This window comes from Sander vitreus, chromosome 7 (genome assembly GCF_031162955.1).
Source record: "Sander vitreus isolate 19-12246 chromosome 7, sanVit1, whole genome shotgun sequence".
NCBI classification, from domain to species: Eukaryota; Metazoa; Chordata; class Actinopteri; order Perciformes; family Percidae; genus Sander; species Sander vitreus.
This window is the reverse complement of record NC_135861.1, coordinates 25,926,883-25,944,851: the sequence shown is the minus strand read 5'-3', so window position 1 is coordinate 25,944,851 and position 17,969 is coordinate 25,926,883. Positions and strand designations below refer to the sequence as shown.

At 40.4% G+C, this 17,969-nt stretch overlaps 2 protein-coding genes across 3 annotated transcripts; both read right to left on the bottom strand.

The window, feature by feature from the left end:
* Nucleotides 1-1,214: 1,214 nt before the first annotated feature.
* Nucleotides 1,215-5,538, bottom strand: slc52a3-1 (solute carrier family 52 member 3-1). Its single transcript, XM_078255650.1, has 4 exons — nucleotides 5,171-5,538; nucleotides 2,787-3,876; nucleotides 2,272-2,395; nucleotides 1,215-1,988 (listed from the first exon to the last, which is right to left on the bottom strand). Exons 2-4 carry the CDS (start codon nucleotides 3,791-3,793, stop codon nucleotides 1,776-1,778), a joined length of 1,344 nt encoding a protein of 447 aa, XP_078111776.1. The 5' UTR covers nucleotides 3,794-3,876; nucleotides 5,171-5,538; the 3' UTR covers nucleotides 1,215-1,775.
* A 7,858-nt stretch (nucleotides 5,539-13,396) lies between these two features.
* LOC144521220 (ubiquitin-conjugating enzyme E2 variant 1-like) lies at nucleotides 13,397-17,518 on the bottom strand. Of its 2 annotated transcripts, none has more exons than XM_078255648.1 (4): nucleotides 17,413-17,518; nucleotides 16,267-16,415; nucleotides 15,477-15,602; nucleotides 13,397-14,602 (listed from the first exon to the last, which is right to left on the bottom strand). In XM_078255648.1, exons 1-4 carry the CDS (start codon nucleotides 17,432-17,434, stop codon nucleotides 14,456-14,458), a joined length of 444 nt encoding a protein of 147 aa, XP_078111774.1. In that variant the 5' UTR covers nucleotides 17,435-17,518; the 3' UTR covers nucleotides 13,397-14,455. The 2 variants fall into 2 exon arrangements, with proteins under 2 accessions (XP_078111774.1, XP_078111773.1); XM_078255647.1 differs by having other exon boundaries at nucleotides 17,407-17,507.
* Between the last annotated feature and the right edge of the window lie 451 nt (nucleotides 17,519-17,969).

Genomic DNA, 17,969 nt, shown 5'->3' with positions numbered 1-17,969 from the left:
CAGCGTTTACGTGCAATCTTCAGGCGAACACTCCCAGTTAAATGAAGATAATCACCTAATTTATTTTAAGCCAAATAATAATAAATCTCTTCACACCTATCCTTCAAATCTGCATCAACAACTGCAGTGATTTCTGAGCAGCTTACACATGCTGCAATGTAGATTCAACAAATCCAAGTGAGAAAGTCCCATCTGTGCTTCTCCTCCACTGATCCTGGGCCCTGGAGGCTACATTGGGCTAATTGTGGCCCCATTTTCCTTTCCTTATCTTTTTGTTTTTACTCAGTGTCGGGGTCAGGGAAGCTCCCAAGTGACCAGCGGCAGGAGCAACAGCCAATCGGCCCCCGCTGAGCATCAGTAATTAGAGCCCTCCTCCTCCTCCTCCTCCCGGCCGGGGAACCTCTCGCTCTCCTTCTGAAGGGCAAGGGGGCAGAGAGGAGGAACAGCTGCTGATGGGAAACTACTCTCCGGTTCCCATGGATGACCAGCGTCCCTCCATCCTTCTCAAAGGATGTGCAGCAGCATCTCTTATAGGGATGATGGGAGCTTGGACCAGACATATTATAGGATTGTCTGGTTTATGATTGTTTATCTTTCCCTGTTTCTTTTTGTTTGTTATCACATTTACATGTGGTTGGTGATTTATTAATCTGTTGGTGGCCTATTCCTGAGAGCATTTCAGTCTGTATTTCAACCGCGGTATTGCAAGACTCAAACATGCATCACGTGAGCAATAAATAACGATATGTGGACAACAACCTTAGCATGGCCTTTGCGAAGCTTATAATGGTCACTAATTAAAAACTAATCTAAAATCTACTGGACTATTTAATGATCCGTTTTCAGAGGTGGTGACAAAATGTTAGGTACAACCAGGGGTGGCTCCTTGTCATCCTTAAGTCAAAGTACCAATACAGCAATGTAAAAAATGATTACAAGAATAAGTCATGCATTCAAAATCAAAACATTATAATAATAAATACCCAAAGTACAAGCAACTCAAAATTGTACTTAAGCACAGTTCTTGAGTAAATCAACAACCCAAGAATACAATAAGTACAGTCCAAAATAACAACAATTCAACATGAACTGAAATATTTCAGCTTTTACTAAGTTAATATTTACTACAGGACTTATGTGGTGCTGCGAGCTGGTAGTATAATACTACATGGCAGTCCATGTCCTGACTGTCTGTCATATTCACGGCAATAAAATGCATCAACAACCTGTTTTATTAGTTGCATGCATGTTTAAAATTTAAAGGGAAACTCCCATTTAAAAGGTGTATAAATGTCAGTATTAAATCTTTAATTTTTTTTCATTTGAACAGTATAAATGTATTTCATTTGCAAGGATTTGTGCCTGCCGAATGTGGAGTGACAGGTTTTAATATGTAGAAGTGTGCTTGTGCCATCTAGTGGACAAACAAGTTTCATGATTGGTGCAATGCACTTATTGGCCTGAAACTACTGTAACAGAATGAAGAAAAGAGCTGCGTCTATATTTATACAAGTTAATAGCTTTTTCCATCATAGTGTATCAAATGAGTTTGACACAAGTTAACACAGTTAAGTGCAAACAAGGTGAAAAAAATCACAAAGCTGCAAAAGAAAGAAAATAAAAGCAAAATCATCACTTTAACAAATGGCTGGAAGGATGACAGACGCTGTAGGCTAAATATGAAGCCAGAACCAGAAGCCAATTAGCTTAGCTTAGGACAAAGAAAAAAAAGGTATGTTCTAGGAACTGCAAAAATCCCTCCGGTCGGAAAGGGGCTAGTAGGGACATTTAGTGCTGCAGAAGTCCCCTGACTTAAAGAGCTGGTAGACGTTAACCAGCGGGAACATTGCGACCGAGCCGACTAGCGAGCCGATCTGTGCTGCAGCTCCGCACCAGACCAGGGCGCTGTGGCTCCGGTCTCTCAGGATGACACCCACCATTACTTTGACATAAGACAGCGTTCCAGTGAAGAAGAGCCATGAGAGCACCTGTTGAGGGCAAAAGAACAAAGTGGACTCCTCTGAATAATAATCTGGGAAATGTTTAACAACATTTGTGTCTGAAAAACAAATCAGGATTTCACACTAACAGCCCAAGTATTATACGTCATCAGTTATGAGTAAGCAGAGTTTCTCAATACTAAAGGTCTTTTGTAAAGGAGGGATTGAACTTTGCCACAGGTATTTCGCTCATAAAGCCACTGAGAAATGTTTTCTGTCTTTTCTTTCAACTCCGCACTTCTCTTACTCAACATGTTTGCGTTTCACTTACAATGATAATCTCTCCCACCACAGACCCCTGAAGCAAAGGACATGGACTCATAGCTGCCATAGCCATGTTATAGCTGCCAAATCCTGTCCCCAACGCCGTCAGCACGCCAAGAAACACCAGTGACCTGAAAACAACAGAGGTTTGTCATCCACTAAGAGATAACTAGTCTTTCAAAAGGATAGTTTAATCAACTTTTATTATCCCACGTAAACAATGTGCACAAGACATTCATTTGAGTTGCCTCTGTTCCACTATAGCTTCTTAAAATCAATGCAATCTCTCATTCACTGTTCGCTTCAGATAAACGTTAGGATATATTTTTGCACAGAACCACAAGAAGCACTTTGAATTGCAAAAGCGTTATGAAGGGATCTATTAAAGGCCAGTATGAACAAGAGGAACGGTTACAGCATGTAAATCCGGCTTCAATGTTCATATGGGCACCTGACAGACTTGAACAATTGTGAACCTACCCTTTAATGAAAAATCAAAATCCATACAAAAATGATTTGTACCTGTTTTTGAAGAACAGTGCAATGGTGCAAGCCACTGGGTTGGCCACTGATGCCAGAGCAGCAGAGAGGTGATAGGCCAGGTTCCCGTAGGGCTTACAGGAGTACGTCTGCACAGAGGGCAGCACGCCGTTGGTTGCACCATTAACCCACACCACCATAAAGTAGATGAAGGTCAGCTGGTACACAGAGTGTTTTGGGCCAGCCAGCAGAAGCTTGCTTTGGGCTGCCCCCTCCCCCTGGCATTTTAAACCCTCTCCATCAGTCTCTGCTCCAGGGTTCTCCAGGCCGGAGCTGACAGATGCAACGGTGTCTGGCACAAGGTTTTCACTGGACAGCTCGAATGTCCGAGGAAGCCTGTTCAGTGCAACAAAAGCAGCCAGACTTATGCACATCATGGCTGCTAGGAGGAAGAAAAACACCTCGGTGGAAAAGTTTGGAGGAAGATTCTCTGTATGTAATGACCATGTGTCCCCGCCTGTCTGGTTTTCTGCAGTTTGAGAGAAGTTGACACATTTGGTGATGCCCACACTTTGTCCCAGAGCGACTATGCCCGGAATGAAACCACTTAGCCCTTCTCCAATAAAGTATGTGGTGATGTATTTTGCTGGAAGCTGCATCATGAAAGGCAGGAAGGTAACTGAAGAGGTGCAATCCACCAGAGAGAGGAAGAAGGTGATGATGAAGAAGGCGGTGCTATGTGACGCCCCGGCCACTGTCGTAGTCTTGTCCCAGAAGAAGGCAAGCAGGATGCAGGAGAGGATGCCAATGGAGAGCATGGAGTAAATGACAATACACTCTTTGAGATGACCCGGGCACAGTTTGTACATGAGGGTGACCAGCAGAGGTCCCAGGTTGGCCAGCTGGATGATGACTGTCAGGTAGGAGGGGAGATCCCAGCCCTCTGGGAGAGTGTTGACGATGAGCGGCAGCTCCACCCACAGACCATTCACTGCCAACCACGAGCCCAGGCCAAAGGCACAGGCCAGCACGTGGACGAGCAGGGCCATGGTGCAGACGGATCAGTCTGAAGAAAGTTCGCAGAAGAAGTAGCCGGCTTCCCAAATGGTTCCACCTCTGCTGTGTGTCATGCCTACAAGAAAAAGTCGGGAGCATTAAACTTCGCCGTTAGATCTTGTTCCAAAATAACAAGGTTTTAAATGTTCAAGAAATGGCTTGTAAAATAGTTTAAAGGGTTAATTCACCAAAACAGACATTTCTTTTCTCACTTATTAGGGTGGAGGCAGAAATTTAAAAGATGGAGATCTTAAAACATGGCAAAACTGTCAGCATTTTGTCTAATATGAAAAGGAGGAGTGGTCCTCTTTACCTAACAGAAGGGGTACATTATCTATAAAGCTCTACTGAAAAAACTGCCATCGCATATAAATACAGGCATTATAATGTCAGGTGACAGGGAGGAGTCCATGCAAGAGTTACACAAATGTAATTTATTAAAACTAAAGTAACCACAAATGGGCAATGGGGCGTGGAAATCAGCAATACTGCCATGACAGTATGTGTGCCGTGGAGGTGTTAGAGATGCAAAAGCAAAAGCCAGTGATGCAGGGTGGATGTCAGCTGTAGGAAGGGAGAGGCAGGAGGAACATGCACGGGCCAGTTTAATCAGCTGACAACCCTCCCCTGTCAACCAAATGTCCACTGAGGACAACAACTTAGAACAAATAAAATGCTAAACAAATGTAGTGGAGTAGTAAAAAGTACAATATTTCACTCTGAAGTGTAGTGAAGTAGAAGAATGAGGTAGCATTAAATGGAAATATTCAATTGTCGCAAAATCCCTGGCCATCGGCAGAGTCAGTGAATATCTCACTGATAATTCATGAAAGCAAATGTCAGTTAATAGGCCGGTTGAGTTACTTAGTCATTATCAGTAAACCCTAATCACCTCATGTAAGTCAAGGACAAGTGTCTTTGTTCATAGATAAAGCCAGTTGGAAATCAAGTTCCTCCTGACAGAAATTAACAGTTATATCATGTTTCTTCACACCCACAGTACGCTACTCATGTCTCAAGCAGCTGATACAATTTTCACATCCCTTTTCACACGTTGTGGAGGAATGCGACAAACCATATGGGCCTCCGCTCTCTGTCTCTTGGCACGCACGTAGCTTTCACACTGATCTCATGATGATGTACAAAAACAGGACAAAACGTCAGAAAATGTGCAAATGATCCCGTGATGTTTCCATGTTGGTTCAGGAAACTGTCTCAAAGGTTTCTGAGAAAAACAGTATCAGGCCTTTAAATAATGTAATAACTTGAGATAATGGAAAGAAAGTGTGGTTTTAGAAGAACAGAAAAAAACATTCACTGCTGTTTCCACAAGCAAATAAGCTGTCTTTTAGACATGGAAATGTACTTACAAGCTTCTTCAGTCCCTGGAAGCACTGAATATGACTTGCTGTCATCTTACATAGAGGTTAGCGACAGACCTCCTTTGGCTGTTTTAACATGCACACACTGATGCGAATCACTTGTGGCTTCTGGGTAGGTCAGAGTCCACTCCAGCAGTTGATCAGCTCCGATACTCAGATAACGGAGGGCAACGTCCATATGCACTGAGCTTTCTTTACCGCACCCACCTCTTAATTAGGTCAAGTTCGGTGCTGAATCACTTCAAAGCACCCTTTTCACTCAGCTGACATGCATTTGCTTGCCCTAACAGGAAAATAAAATCTGATTAGTAGTTGTTTTTGACTGCCCATGTCTGCAGCGCCCCCTACTGGCCTCAGGTTTCATCTGGCACTGAGCTCCTAAGAGGTTCACTTGAACACATGGGACAGTCTGAGTAGGAGGGTTGGAGTCTTGTGCAACAAACTGTTGCAAAATAAGTCCAGCCACTTCTGCATTCCTATTCAGTAATAAGACACCACAAAGTAAACAACATCTGCCTGGGTGAACTGAGCTGAATGCTGATCTGCATTTACAGTTTACTACATAAGTCAAACTTATGTTATGTTACTTATAAAGTAAGTCAGTGTAGTCAAACAAGAGTCGGCAGCATGCTAGTGACTTTGTGAGGCTGACACACGTCAATGTCAGCATGCTCACAGTGACAATGCTAGCATGTTGATGTTTAGCAAGTGATGTTTATCATGTGTAGCCCAAAGTAGTTTAGCCTGTTGGCTTGCTAACAGTTGCTAATTAGCACAAAGCACAATGTACAGCTGAGGCTGATGGGAATGTCATTAGTTTCGCAGGTATTTGGTCATAAAACAAAGTTTTGGACAAATACAGATTTTGACCTGATGATGGCGCTAGAAGATCATCCTGAGGGGGAACATGACATCCAATAGTTGTTGAGACATTTCACTTGAAAACACAAATGTCAAGGTCACAGTGGTGCAACAGGAACCGTCAGGGGATCACCAAAGTCAATCGGATTCATCCCCTGCTGAACATGGATGTCTGTAAAACAGATTTGTTGAGATATTTCAGTATATTTACTGAAATATATATACACACACACACACACACACTTATTATTTTTGACTTGTCATAGCAGGAGAAGCACAGGTGCAATTATACCATTAATGATGCTTCTGTAGTGTCCCAGTAAACCAGCATCAACATGATTCCAACAGGCTCACCTTAATGGAATGCAGTCGTCAATATTATTAGTTACACCAGCGACGTGTGAAAATGTCATGAAAGCTAACATTATTGTCAACCTTTTGCATGATTTGGTGTTTTTGAGCTCATTATCTGGGCGTTACTGTCTACCTGTTCTTTGCTTCACATGTTCCCAGTTCTGCTTTTCACATCATTGTGCTTCAGGCGTTTTATGTAAACATTTGCTATTTTCCCAATGTCTGTATTTTTCCTTACACCACACAACTAGTTTTTCTTGCCTGTGGACTTTTACAACTTAAGGTAAACCTCAAATAAGACTTAGGTTATGTAAGTTAGGTGTATCTACAGGAGGGTGCTCTTGTAAGGTAACTAGGACTACAGTTGAAAATTATCCGGCTGGCTAACACTGGCACATTTACAGAAATGTTGATTAATGGCCACTGTCCTCATAAATAAATACATCTTTTAAATCTTTGTAATAATGTCAGCTCAACTTCAGTGACATTTAGCAACTGCAACAATGTACTAATAAACCAAGTTTATTTATATAGCACTTGTCAACATCCGAGGGCAGGCATGATTCAATAAAATAAGTAAAAAATAAAATGCCAAATACAGTATGTATATGTACTCTGTATATATAGTGCATATATACTGTACATGCAATATCTGTCACAGGGTGGCATTTAAAACGCTTATTAAAAACTACAGCTACTCCACCATCACAACCATTTAATCTAGCCCAGTGGTCTTTACTATTTTTTTCATGAGAGCCACACTGATAAGACAAAGTCAATAGGAGAGCCACTTTTACCGCAAAGTATCAAATGTTACAGTCATAAATAGCATGTCTGCTTATCAATCTGTCATCCCTAAACATACAATATGCAATTTTTTCTACATTAGCCCATCATGTATCTAACCATCCAAGAGCACATTCGGCGTTAAGAGCTGTAAAGACCCAAAGCCCAAACTGGCAACTCCGCAGTGAGTCAGTGTTATGGACGGAACAGCAGAGCAAGTTCTTTTCTAGTCTGTATTTCTATCTTGTAATGCCACTGTTTTGGGTATTTGTTTTTTTTTTAAATATAAAGTATTTGTAATAGAGCAGACTTAGGGTTATGTTATAGCCCTGCTTGTTTTTAATGTTTTTATGAAATATCTGTATTTGACTGCATGATCATATCACCATATTATTTACTGCCATGCGAGCCACAAATGAAAGCTTGGCGAGCCGCAGGAGGCTCGCGGGCTGCGCAGTGAGTAACACTGATCTAGCCTATCTAAGCCGCTAAAACAATCGTGAGAAGGAGGTCAAACTGTCTCTGTTTAAAACATTGCATCTATTTCTTTGGAGATAATACAATCGTTGAAAAGTAAAGTCTCGTGGGAAAGTGGCCTTGCAATTACAAAGACCCAATTTTGCTGAAACACTTTGAGGGACAGTGGACTGATGTGTGACATTCTTAATGTAAATACAACCATTTACATTGACCTTTTGATTAATAGCAGAAAACAGGGTTTGAATGTCATTTTCTCTGTGCTCTTTTCATTTGTATCCTAAATCATAAAGCACTTTGCAAAGTCTGTTTGAATATGAGTGCTATTAATAAATCACTGATCATCTTTCTGATGTTTAATAATTTTACTAAAAGTAGTAATACTGCAGTGTAAAGATACTCTGTTACAAGTAAAAGTCAGAATCTTACTTAAGTAAAATATGCAAAAGTTTTAGCATCAAAATATTCTTAAAGTACCAAAAAGTAAAAGTACTTATTTTGCAGAATGGTTCTTTTCAGAATAATATATGTTATATCACTAATTACTGATGCATTCATGTGTACATCACTTTAATGTTGCAGCTGGTACAGGTGAAGATCATTTAAACCAGTTGATATACTGCTGGGTAATTTAATCTATAATACATCATGATGTATTACGTCATTTATATCTTTGTTTTAATCATTTGAATCTGCAAAGTAACTGTTAAATAAAATAATAACTGTTAAATCAGTGTAGTAAAGTAGAAAGCAGCATAAAATGAAAATAACAGTAAGGTACAAGTACTTCAAAAGTGTACTTAAGGTGGCCTGGGGTTCCACGGTCCAGGGTTCGAATCCGACCTGTGACAATTTCCTGCATGTCTTCCCCCCTCACTCTCCCCTTTCTCACCTAGCTGTCCCGTCAAATTAAAGGCAGAAAACCCCCCAAAAAAATAAAAATAAAAAGTGTACTTAAGTACAGTACTTGAGTTAACCACTGGTATAAATAGCCACAGCTGTGTGTTTTGACAGCTGCTTTGTTGCACTGCTGGGAACGCGCCGATGCGAAACAACAATCACATTTCACTTCTTCTTTGCTCTTCTTTTATACAAAAGTATTTATATTTATTATCAGGCTGAGGTAAGCAGCTGTTTTCAGTGAAAACCCTCTGATAAACCAACTGCACACTACCCTGCTCAGCACCACACAGCACACAGACACAGTTAGTTAGACCTCTCTGTCCTGCACTGTATGTGCCCTCCCCATCTATACCAGACCAGATAAGAACTGGGCTGTGTGCAGTAGTTGTGCTGCTCTTATCCTGTTTCTAACTCTCTTGTGTATGCATTTGCATTGTATTTATTTATTTATTTATTATGGGGAACTGTGTTGTGTATGGTAATGTGTGTTTATGTGTGAGCTGCTGGACACTCGAATTTCCCCACAGGGATGAATAAAGTATCTTCTATTCTATTCTACTCGAGACTAGCTGGTGAACAGAGTGGAGCATTTAGCCGCTAAAGAGACAGATATTTCCCTCAGGAGTTGGTAGAGACTAAAACAGAGCTAACAGAAAGTTAATACTGGACTTACATTCATCAGGTGGACACAAACAAGACTTCATGTTGCTCCGTGACTGCTGGATGTGTAGGCCAGATATTCAACTCTTTGCTAATACGTGTGTGTTTAACATTATAGCTTAATTTGTTTCAATTGTCCCCAAGTGGCCAAAAAAAATCAATCAATCAATCAGTTAAAGTTAACTAGATTATATTTAGGTGGTAAAATTGATCTTACACACAAACCTGCAGTGATGGAATGTAACTAAGTACATTTAATCAAGTACTGTACAATTTTGAGGTACTTTTACTTCACTTGAGCATTTCCATGTTATGCTACTTTATACTTCTACTCCACTACATGTCAGGGGCAGATTTTGTATTTATATGACATTATTTACTAGTTAGGTTGCAGATTGAGATTATTTTTTTGGGCTTTTCCCTTTATAATAGAGTGACAGTGGATAGACAGGAAAGGGGGAGAGAGATGGAGGATGACACTCAGCAAAGGGCAGCAGGTCGGATTCGAACCTGCGCCGCTGCAAAGGACTCAGCCTCAGATTGAGATAATTAATACAAAATGTAAATTAACTAAATAATTCTGATGTAGTCATATACAGTGGGGCAAACAAGTATTTAGTCAGCCACCAATTGTGCAAGTTCTCCCACTTAAAAAGATGAGAGAGACCTGTAATTTTCATCATAGTTACACTTCAACTATGAGAGACAAAATGAGAAAAAAAATTCAGAAAATCACATTGTAGGATTTTTAATGATTTTATTTGCAAATTCCTCAGGAAAATAAGTATTTGGTCACCTACAAACAAGCAAGATTTCTGGCTCTCACAGACCTGTAACTTCTTCTTTAAGAATCTCCTCTGTCCTCCACTCGTTACCTGTATTAATGGCACCTGTTTGAACTTGTTATCAGTATAAAAGACACCTGTCCACAACCTCAAACAGTCACACTCCAAACTCCACTATGGCCAAGACCAAAGAGCTGTCAAAGGACACCAGAAACAAAATTGTAGACCTGCACCAGGCTGGGAAGACTGAATCTGCAATAGGTAAGCAGCTTGGTGTAAAGAAATCAACTGTGGGAGCAATTATAAGAAAATGGAAGACATACAAGACCACTAATAATCTCCCTCGATCCGGGGCTCCACGCAAGATCTCACCCCATGGGGTCAAAATGATCATAAGAAACGGTGAGCAAAAATCCCAGAACCACACGGGGGGACCTAGTGAATGACCTGCAGAGAGCTGGGACCAAAGTAACAAATCATCAGTACACACTATGCCGCCAGGGACTCAAATCCTGCAGTGCCAGACGTGTCCCCCTGCTTAAGCCAGTACATGTCCAGGCCCGTCTGGAGTTTGCTAGAGAGCATTTGGATGATCCAGAAGAGGATTGGGAGAATGTCATATGGTCAGATGAAACCAAAATAGAACTTTTTGGTAAAAACGCAATTTGTCGTGTTTGGAGGGGAAAGAATGCTGAGTTGCATCCAAAGAACACCATACCTACTGTGAAGCATGGGGGTAGAAACATCATGCTTTGGGGCTGTTTTTCTGCAAAGGGACCAGGACAACTGATCCGTGTAAAGGAAAGAATGAATGGGGCCATGTATCGTGAGATTTTGAGTGAAAACCTCCTTCCATCAGCAAGGGCATTGAAGATGAAACGTGACTGGGTCTTTCAGCATGACAATGATCCCAAACACACCGCCCGGGCAACGAAGGAGTGGCTTTGTAAGAAGCATTTCAAGGTCCTGGAGTGGCCTAGCCAGTCTCCAGATCTCAACCCCATAGAAAATCTTTGGAGGGAGTTGAAAGTCCGTGTTGCCCAGCGACAGCCCCAAAACATCACTGCTCTAGAGGAGATCTGTACGGTGGCCCTGAAGTGCAAATCACAACAGCAAATAGAAAAACGCAACAGCAAATCATAAAACACGACAGCAAATAGGAAAACACAACAGCAAATAGGAAAACACAACAGCAAATAGGAAAACACGACAGCAAATATGAAAACATGACAACAAATATGAAAACACAACGGCATTAACTTCTACCGGAAAAGGTAGGGCCTATCTAGTAGAGGATGGACCCTCCTGATTGGACAGACAGACTGTCTGTCTTTTAACAGGAAGGAGAGGTGAAAAACACGGAAAAGCACCTACTTTTAACAGAGAGACAGTCCGTCTGTCCTTTCAGGATGCTCCGTCCTCTGCTAGATAGGCCCTACCTTTTCCGGTAGAAGTTAATGCCGTTTTGTTTTTGTTTTTGCTGTCGTGTTTTCCTATTTGCTGTCGTGTTTTTATATTTGCTGTTGTGTTTTCATGTTTGCTGTCGTGTTTTCATATTTGCTGTCGTGTTTTCCTATTTGCTGTCGTGTTTTCCTATGTGCTGTCGTGTTTTCCTATTTGCTGTCATGTTTTCATATTTGCTGTTGTGTTTTCCTATTTGCCGTTGTGTTTAATGATTTGCTGTTTTGCGTTTTTCTATTTGCTGTTGTGATTTGCACTTCAGGGCCACCGCAGCTCTGCATGGAGGAATGGGCCAAAATACCAGCAACAGTGTGTGAAAACCTTGTGAAGACTTACAGAAAACGTTTGACCTCTGTCATTGCCAACAAAGGGTATATAACAAAGTATTGATATTAACTTTTGTTATTGACCAAATACTTATTTCCCACCATAACTTGCAAATAAATTCATTAAAAATCCTACAATGTGATTTTCTGGATTTGTTTTTCTCATTTTGTCTCTCATAGTTGAAGTGTACCTATGATAAAAATTACAGGCCTCTCTCATCTTTTTAAGTGGGAGAACTTGCACAATTGGTGGCTGACTAAATACTTTTTTGCCCCACTCTAGATTAAGCTACCCAGCCAGCAGTATATAATAAATACAAAAATGAGCTCTACCTTAACCAGCTGCAGCATTAGTAATGTACACATAAATACATCACTGATTATAATCCTGTGATATAATATATATATGTGTATGCTAATGCTAGTAAAACTTTTACCTAAGTAAGATTTTGAATGCAGGACTTGTAACAAAGTATTTTTACACTGGTATTGCTACTTTTACTTAAGTTAAAGATCTGAGTATTTCTTCCACCACAGCAAACCTGACTACTGAGATTTCACAAATAAATATTTTTTCTTACCAACAAGCAGAAAGTGTGCTGTTGAGCCAGTAAGAACTTGAGTTATGAGAAGAAATAAATACAAGAACTATCTATTTTTTTTTGGCTGTGTACAATGAGACAAGATACACGTTAATTAGTGAGAAGTGTTTAGTGGATTTATTTACCTTAAAACATTGCCAGGCTAGCGGTTTCTCTTTATTTACAATATTTATGCTAAGCTAAGCAGTGGCGGTTCTAGGGGGGGGGGGGGCAAGGGTAGCCAGTGCCCCCTTAATATTCAGCGTTGACCTCCCCCTTGCCCTCCTAACTGTGGCAAATATTTTCATACATTTTTAACCCCACCTTTAGCCCCAAAGAGGGGAATATTAATAATGTGCAATGATAAATAAAATGTAGGTTAACACTGAATGAGTATTCTTGTGTTTACTGTGATATGTGTATCGTTAGTCTTTTTGTAGACCCACACCTATGGAGGGTTGGTGGTAAGTAACAAAAATTTTATTGCTGTTAGTTTCTGTCACCGGCTTTATGCATGTATGTAGAAAGACACTAAGTTCAAGTAAGTAACTCAACTGGCCTTTGCTGTCATGAATTATCAGAGATATTCACTCTTTCTGCAAACAGCCAGGGATTTTGTGACACTTGAATATTTAAATGTTATGCTACCTTATAATTCTACTTCACTAGATTTCAGCGTGAAATATTGTAGTTTTTACTACTCCACTACATTTGTTTGACATAAGTTACACCCCTAAAATAGCATGTGGTCCCAGCCTAGCTCCTCTATTTGAAATGGTCTAGAACCACCACTTAAGTTACTGTAAGCTAGCTTCATATCTACTTTATAGACATGAGTGATATCAACCTTCTCATTTTAACTCTAGAGAAAGTGAGTGGTCTCCGAGTGCTTCTGCTGAATCTGAGGGTCATAGAGCAGAAGCTATGTAAATGAACGCTGCATGTAAGATAAGTTACGTAGAAGTGCTCTATATAAACTTTCATGACTAACACGTAGTGATCTACACCGACACAAATGCATGAAAAGCATGAATTAAGATTTATGAAAGAAGTGGAGAAAGTTAAACAAATGTTCACATGGAGTTGCAAATACAGTTTCACAAGTCAGATGAACTCCTCTGACGTTACACAGGACCAAAAGAGGTAGCTGATTTCACTTCTATATTGTCAAGCACGGTTTAAAACTGGGACTTCTGCAGACCTACAGTAGACTTGTATACTATGCTACTATGCATATTATCATCAGATATAGTGGTATAGATACACAATGTTCACTTTGGACAATTCTTACATAGAAGAAAGAAAAAAAAAAGCCATGTGTGACAAAAGGTGATCACTTCCAGGCACCTTGCCGAGCTGCAGTCATGCATTTACAACAGGACTGCGTGAGAACATTTATTCTGCGCAAACACACACGGAGGAAAATATTTCATTAGACATCTGGCCACATGACAATACATACTTCACATTATTTGCCAACTTGAATGCATTTGGGGTTTCTTTATTTGTACACCTTGAAGATTATCTAATAACTAACAGCATGTTTAGTGAACTATGTGCATTAATGTTAAGTGGCCGGTTTTTAATGTTACAAAAAGGCAACACACAGAGGAGGTACACTCAATAAGATTATTTATGTTATTGTACAATCTGCATTTTTTTTTTAAACAAATAATAAAAAAAAAAAGATTAGTAACATGTACAGTATTCGAATGATCGTATTTGGTGTGGACTGAGGACTTGTCACATTTAGTCCACCCAGAGCTCCAGTGATGGGAGGGCCTGGAATGACTCATGAACGCTAATAAGTGTGTGTATACAGATATGTGTATGTTTATTTGCATTTGTCTGTTATTGTGTGTGTGTGTGTGTGTGTGTGTGTGTGTGTGTGTGTGTGTGTGTGATAAGTAATAATTGTATTTATTTATAAGTATTCTGCTCTGTGTGTGCTCACAACAAGGTGTTGGCGGGAGGTTGAATGTCACATGGCAAAGAGGATGGGGATAAAGGGATGAAAAGCAAAACTGAAGAGTTGGGGGAGGGAAGAGAGAAAAAGATGGAGGCAAAAGTAGCAGGGGCTCAGTTGCTGTAAATCTGGCCCTCGGGTGGCTGAGGAAGCTTCATGTTTTCCTTGCAGGTCATGAGCCGTCGCAGCTCCAGCAGCACCATCCGGATACTGTAGGAGTTCTGCCACTTGGCCAGTGCAGTCACTGCATGCATGTCAACCTGCAGGACAGAGAACAAGTAAGGATGGGTGTATGGATGGATGGATTCAAAATCACAAACTTATCTAGAATGTGCCGTATGTTAAACTTTACCTTACTAAATGACCAAAATGTAGATAAAAGATATTTTATGATATGCGAAATGCGATTACAGGTGACTTTCTTTATGTTTAGGCAAGTTTTCACATTAGATTTTTTTTTTGTTTAAGTCCAATCCTGAGTTCGACTGTCATCGACCTGTGGTATGTATGTAAGCAAGCTCATTATGACACAAGCTAGGAAAATGGAGAACAATAAATGGTCGGGCGTTGAACAACTAAAGGGAGTGAAAAAACAAGTGCACATTCTAGATCAGACTCAAGAATAATAGACATACAACCGTTAGAGTGGAATCAATCTAAAACCATTCTGTAGTTTCTTGGTCCAGCCATATTTCCATGTTTTTAGGTAACCAATAATTAGATTTGGACTAAACTGCTTTGGGACAGCACCCTAAAATGTCTAAATGATTATGTAGACGCACCACATCTCTTATTCTCTTGTGCCAGAAATAATGCAATGGTTGCATTAGCTGGCAGATGATTCAAGCATGCACTTGGAACAGGAACTTGCTTATCTACACTGACCTGTCTACAGAGCAGGCACGACACCTTTACCTTTTCTTGTTTTTTTTATATACATTCCACTAACGTGATAACATGCTTTTGATATTACAAAATATACATGAGCCCAATTCTGTTCTTTCTCCAAATGCATCCATCAGTGTAGCAGGAATAGGATCAAGAGCATTTCCGATTTAAAAAATAAATACTGCTGACGCTTCCTAAGTTGGGTAATCAAGCTAGAATAGGAACTGGGTTAGAAGATTTACATACCACACCGTTGGAGGTGTGCACGCCATTCAAGTTTATTTTTGTCACAAATCTGACAAACGGTGGTGACTCTGGGTATTCTGGCCCACATTCAACCTTCAGATTGTACATCCTGTTTTCATAGCTCGTCTGCGGACAGAGAGGTAGGGAGAGACGAGTCAACACAAGCACACAATGTTCAGTGTATTCAACAATATCATCAATGTGAAATGCATGGGACAAAACACCCCGAATCCTGGTTATGATGGTTAAAAAGGTCTATATTTATACCCATTTCCATAGCAACTATAAATGTGTTGGCTGAGCCAGCTGATAAAGGTCCTTAAGGTATGTTTCTGAGGTGTCTTCTAGTTCTACACATTACAGATGCATATTGAGCTGCACTTGTACTAACCTAGCCTCCAAAGGCAGTCAACCAAAACTAAAGAAAACTCTAAACATGTTCAAGTAATTTCATCAGCATACATAAAAGTCATTCTTATATTTAGCATCTAAAGAATGAATGCTAAACTGTTAATTTTCAAAAAGTAATTAAAACCATTCAGCTATGTACACTCTGAAGACTGTGTGTTTATTATGTGCTACCTGTTGCTTCCTGTCATCTTTGTGATATTATATGTAATATTTTATCTTTACTAAGGTGTTTTATTGCGCTGCTGTCTCAAATTCACTTTCACAACTAATGCCGCATCATTCGTCGATTTTGGAACACCAACATGACCGTCTGTTAACTGCCTATTAAATGCCTATTGCACAGTCCTCATTTAAGTGTTAAAAAGTGTAACCCCCTCACCCTTGGAGGGCCAAGAATCACCCCTCTCCACCGTGTTAAGGTCATGTCTTCATCGTCCTCCAGGCCCCAGCTCACTGTTCCATCTCCCACACCTTTCTGGCCTTCCTCCAGCTCTTCCAGGAGCCGGAAATTGCGAGGGACTTTAACGCCTGTTTGTGGACAAAACACACCAAAGTAAGACTGTTATGATCACACATGCACACTTCCAACACGACAAGTGGATTTAGGTAGCGTCTGGCGACAACTGTAAATCTGTCAGAGCAATGACTTGCGGTTATAAAAGGTATGCGCCGCTGAGCATGACTCATTCAGACACAAACAAGGAAAATAAGGTGCGCCTCAGTTGATTTCATCACCCCTTCGGTAATGGTTGACGCTATTCATGTCCTCAAATGTAGCATCTGGCTTCGACGATGCTGCATCATTTGGCCTCTGCAGTAAGCTATGATGGTGCTGCGCCGTTAACTGAGCCACGCAAACAAATACAGATGGTGCAGCAGTTTAGCTCAGATCACGTCGAGAACCCTTCATTGAAACTCAACCTGTTTTCTTGATTAGCTGGAAGTCTCAGAAAAACGTACCGTCATTGTTGACGCTAAACTGTTTCAGTTTAAACATGCACGAAGGCTGAATGTCGATGCACCAACATCTATTGATAACGTGTAAGGCCATTGACACGGTTTGAGACACATCCGTGTTCAGAGTCAGTAACTAACGTTATTATTTTTATATCGCAGATAGGTAATACATTACCCGGGCGGTTCACTAGCATCGGCAGTAGAAACTATTAACATCGCCATGCTAAATTGCGTTATAAAGTGAAAGCCAACAATTTACACAATGTTATATACGCAGACGACTGATATTAAATGGCTATTAAACGACATGCAATTCCATTTCGGCCGCCATAGTGCATCTCGTTGCCCTTCTATAAGTTAAGTTACGTTAGCTTAACGTTAGCTTATAGCATCGTTTCCTATTCATTCCCTTCAGAAGCTCCAGGCTTTGCGTTAGCTTGCATTTTTTCACACAGCAGGCGCGTCAGTAGATATTCAACCTCCTTACGAAACTTGATAGCTACAACATGACAATTAATTCAGACGACTATTCAGCTTCTAATAATGATATATTTCTTCGTACATTTACCTAATCCGGCGGCGACCGCCATCTTGTCGCTACACAGCAGGAGCGCGCACGTAGTTTTGCCATTGTGGACAACGATGCGTGCGCGTTGAAGAAACGCAGAGCATCGCGTCCATTGTTAGTGGCCAACAGCAATAGAGTTCATGTGAATATTGTACAAGGATTTAACTGTTCACTATTTTCAGAAAACATCTCAAAGTGTGTGAAGGAAAAAGGTGGACAAGCCAAGTTCAAGTGTTTTATTTGAAATACACAAACTATAACTACCTACGGTAGTTAGGCTAAATACGTTTGTTTATTTGAAATACACACACTCTAACTAATTAGATAAATAATTAAAAACAAACCAAAATCAGGAAAATCAGTGGCTGGCTGGCTTGAATAGGCCTAAAGGAGAAAGTTCTCCCAACCGGTACTTAATGGCTTATAGACCTTTTCCATAGCAGTCATTTGGACTTATAGTGGGAAAAGAGCATGCGTACTAATACGATTTATGATGTCTGTGTTCAGACATCAGTTTTGTTACTGTGATGTCAAAAAGTCTTCCTTGAAAAAGACTA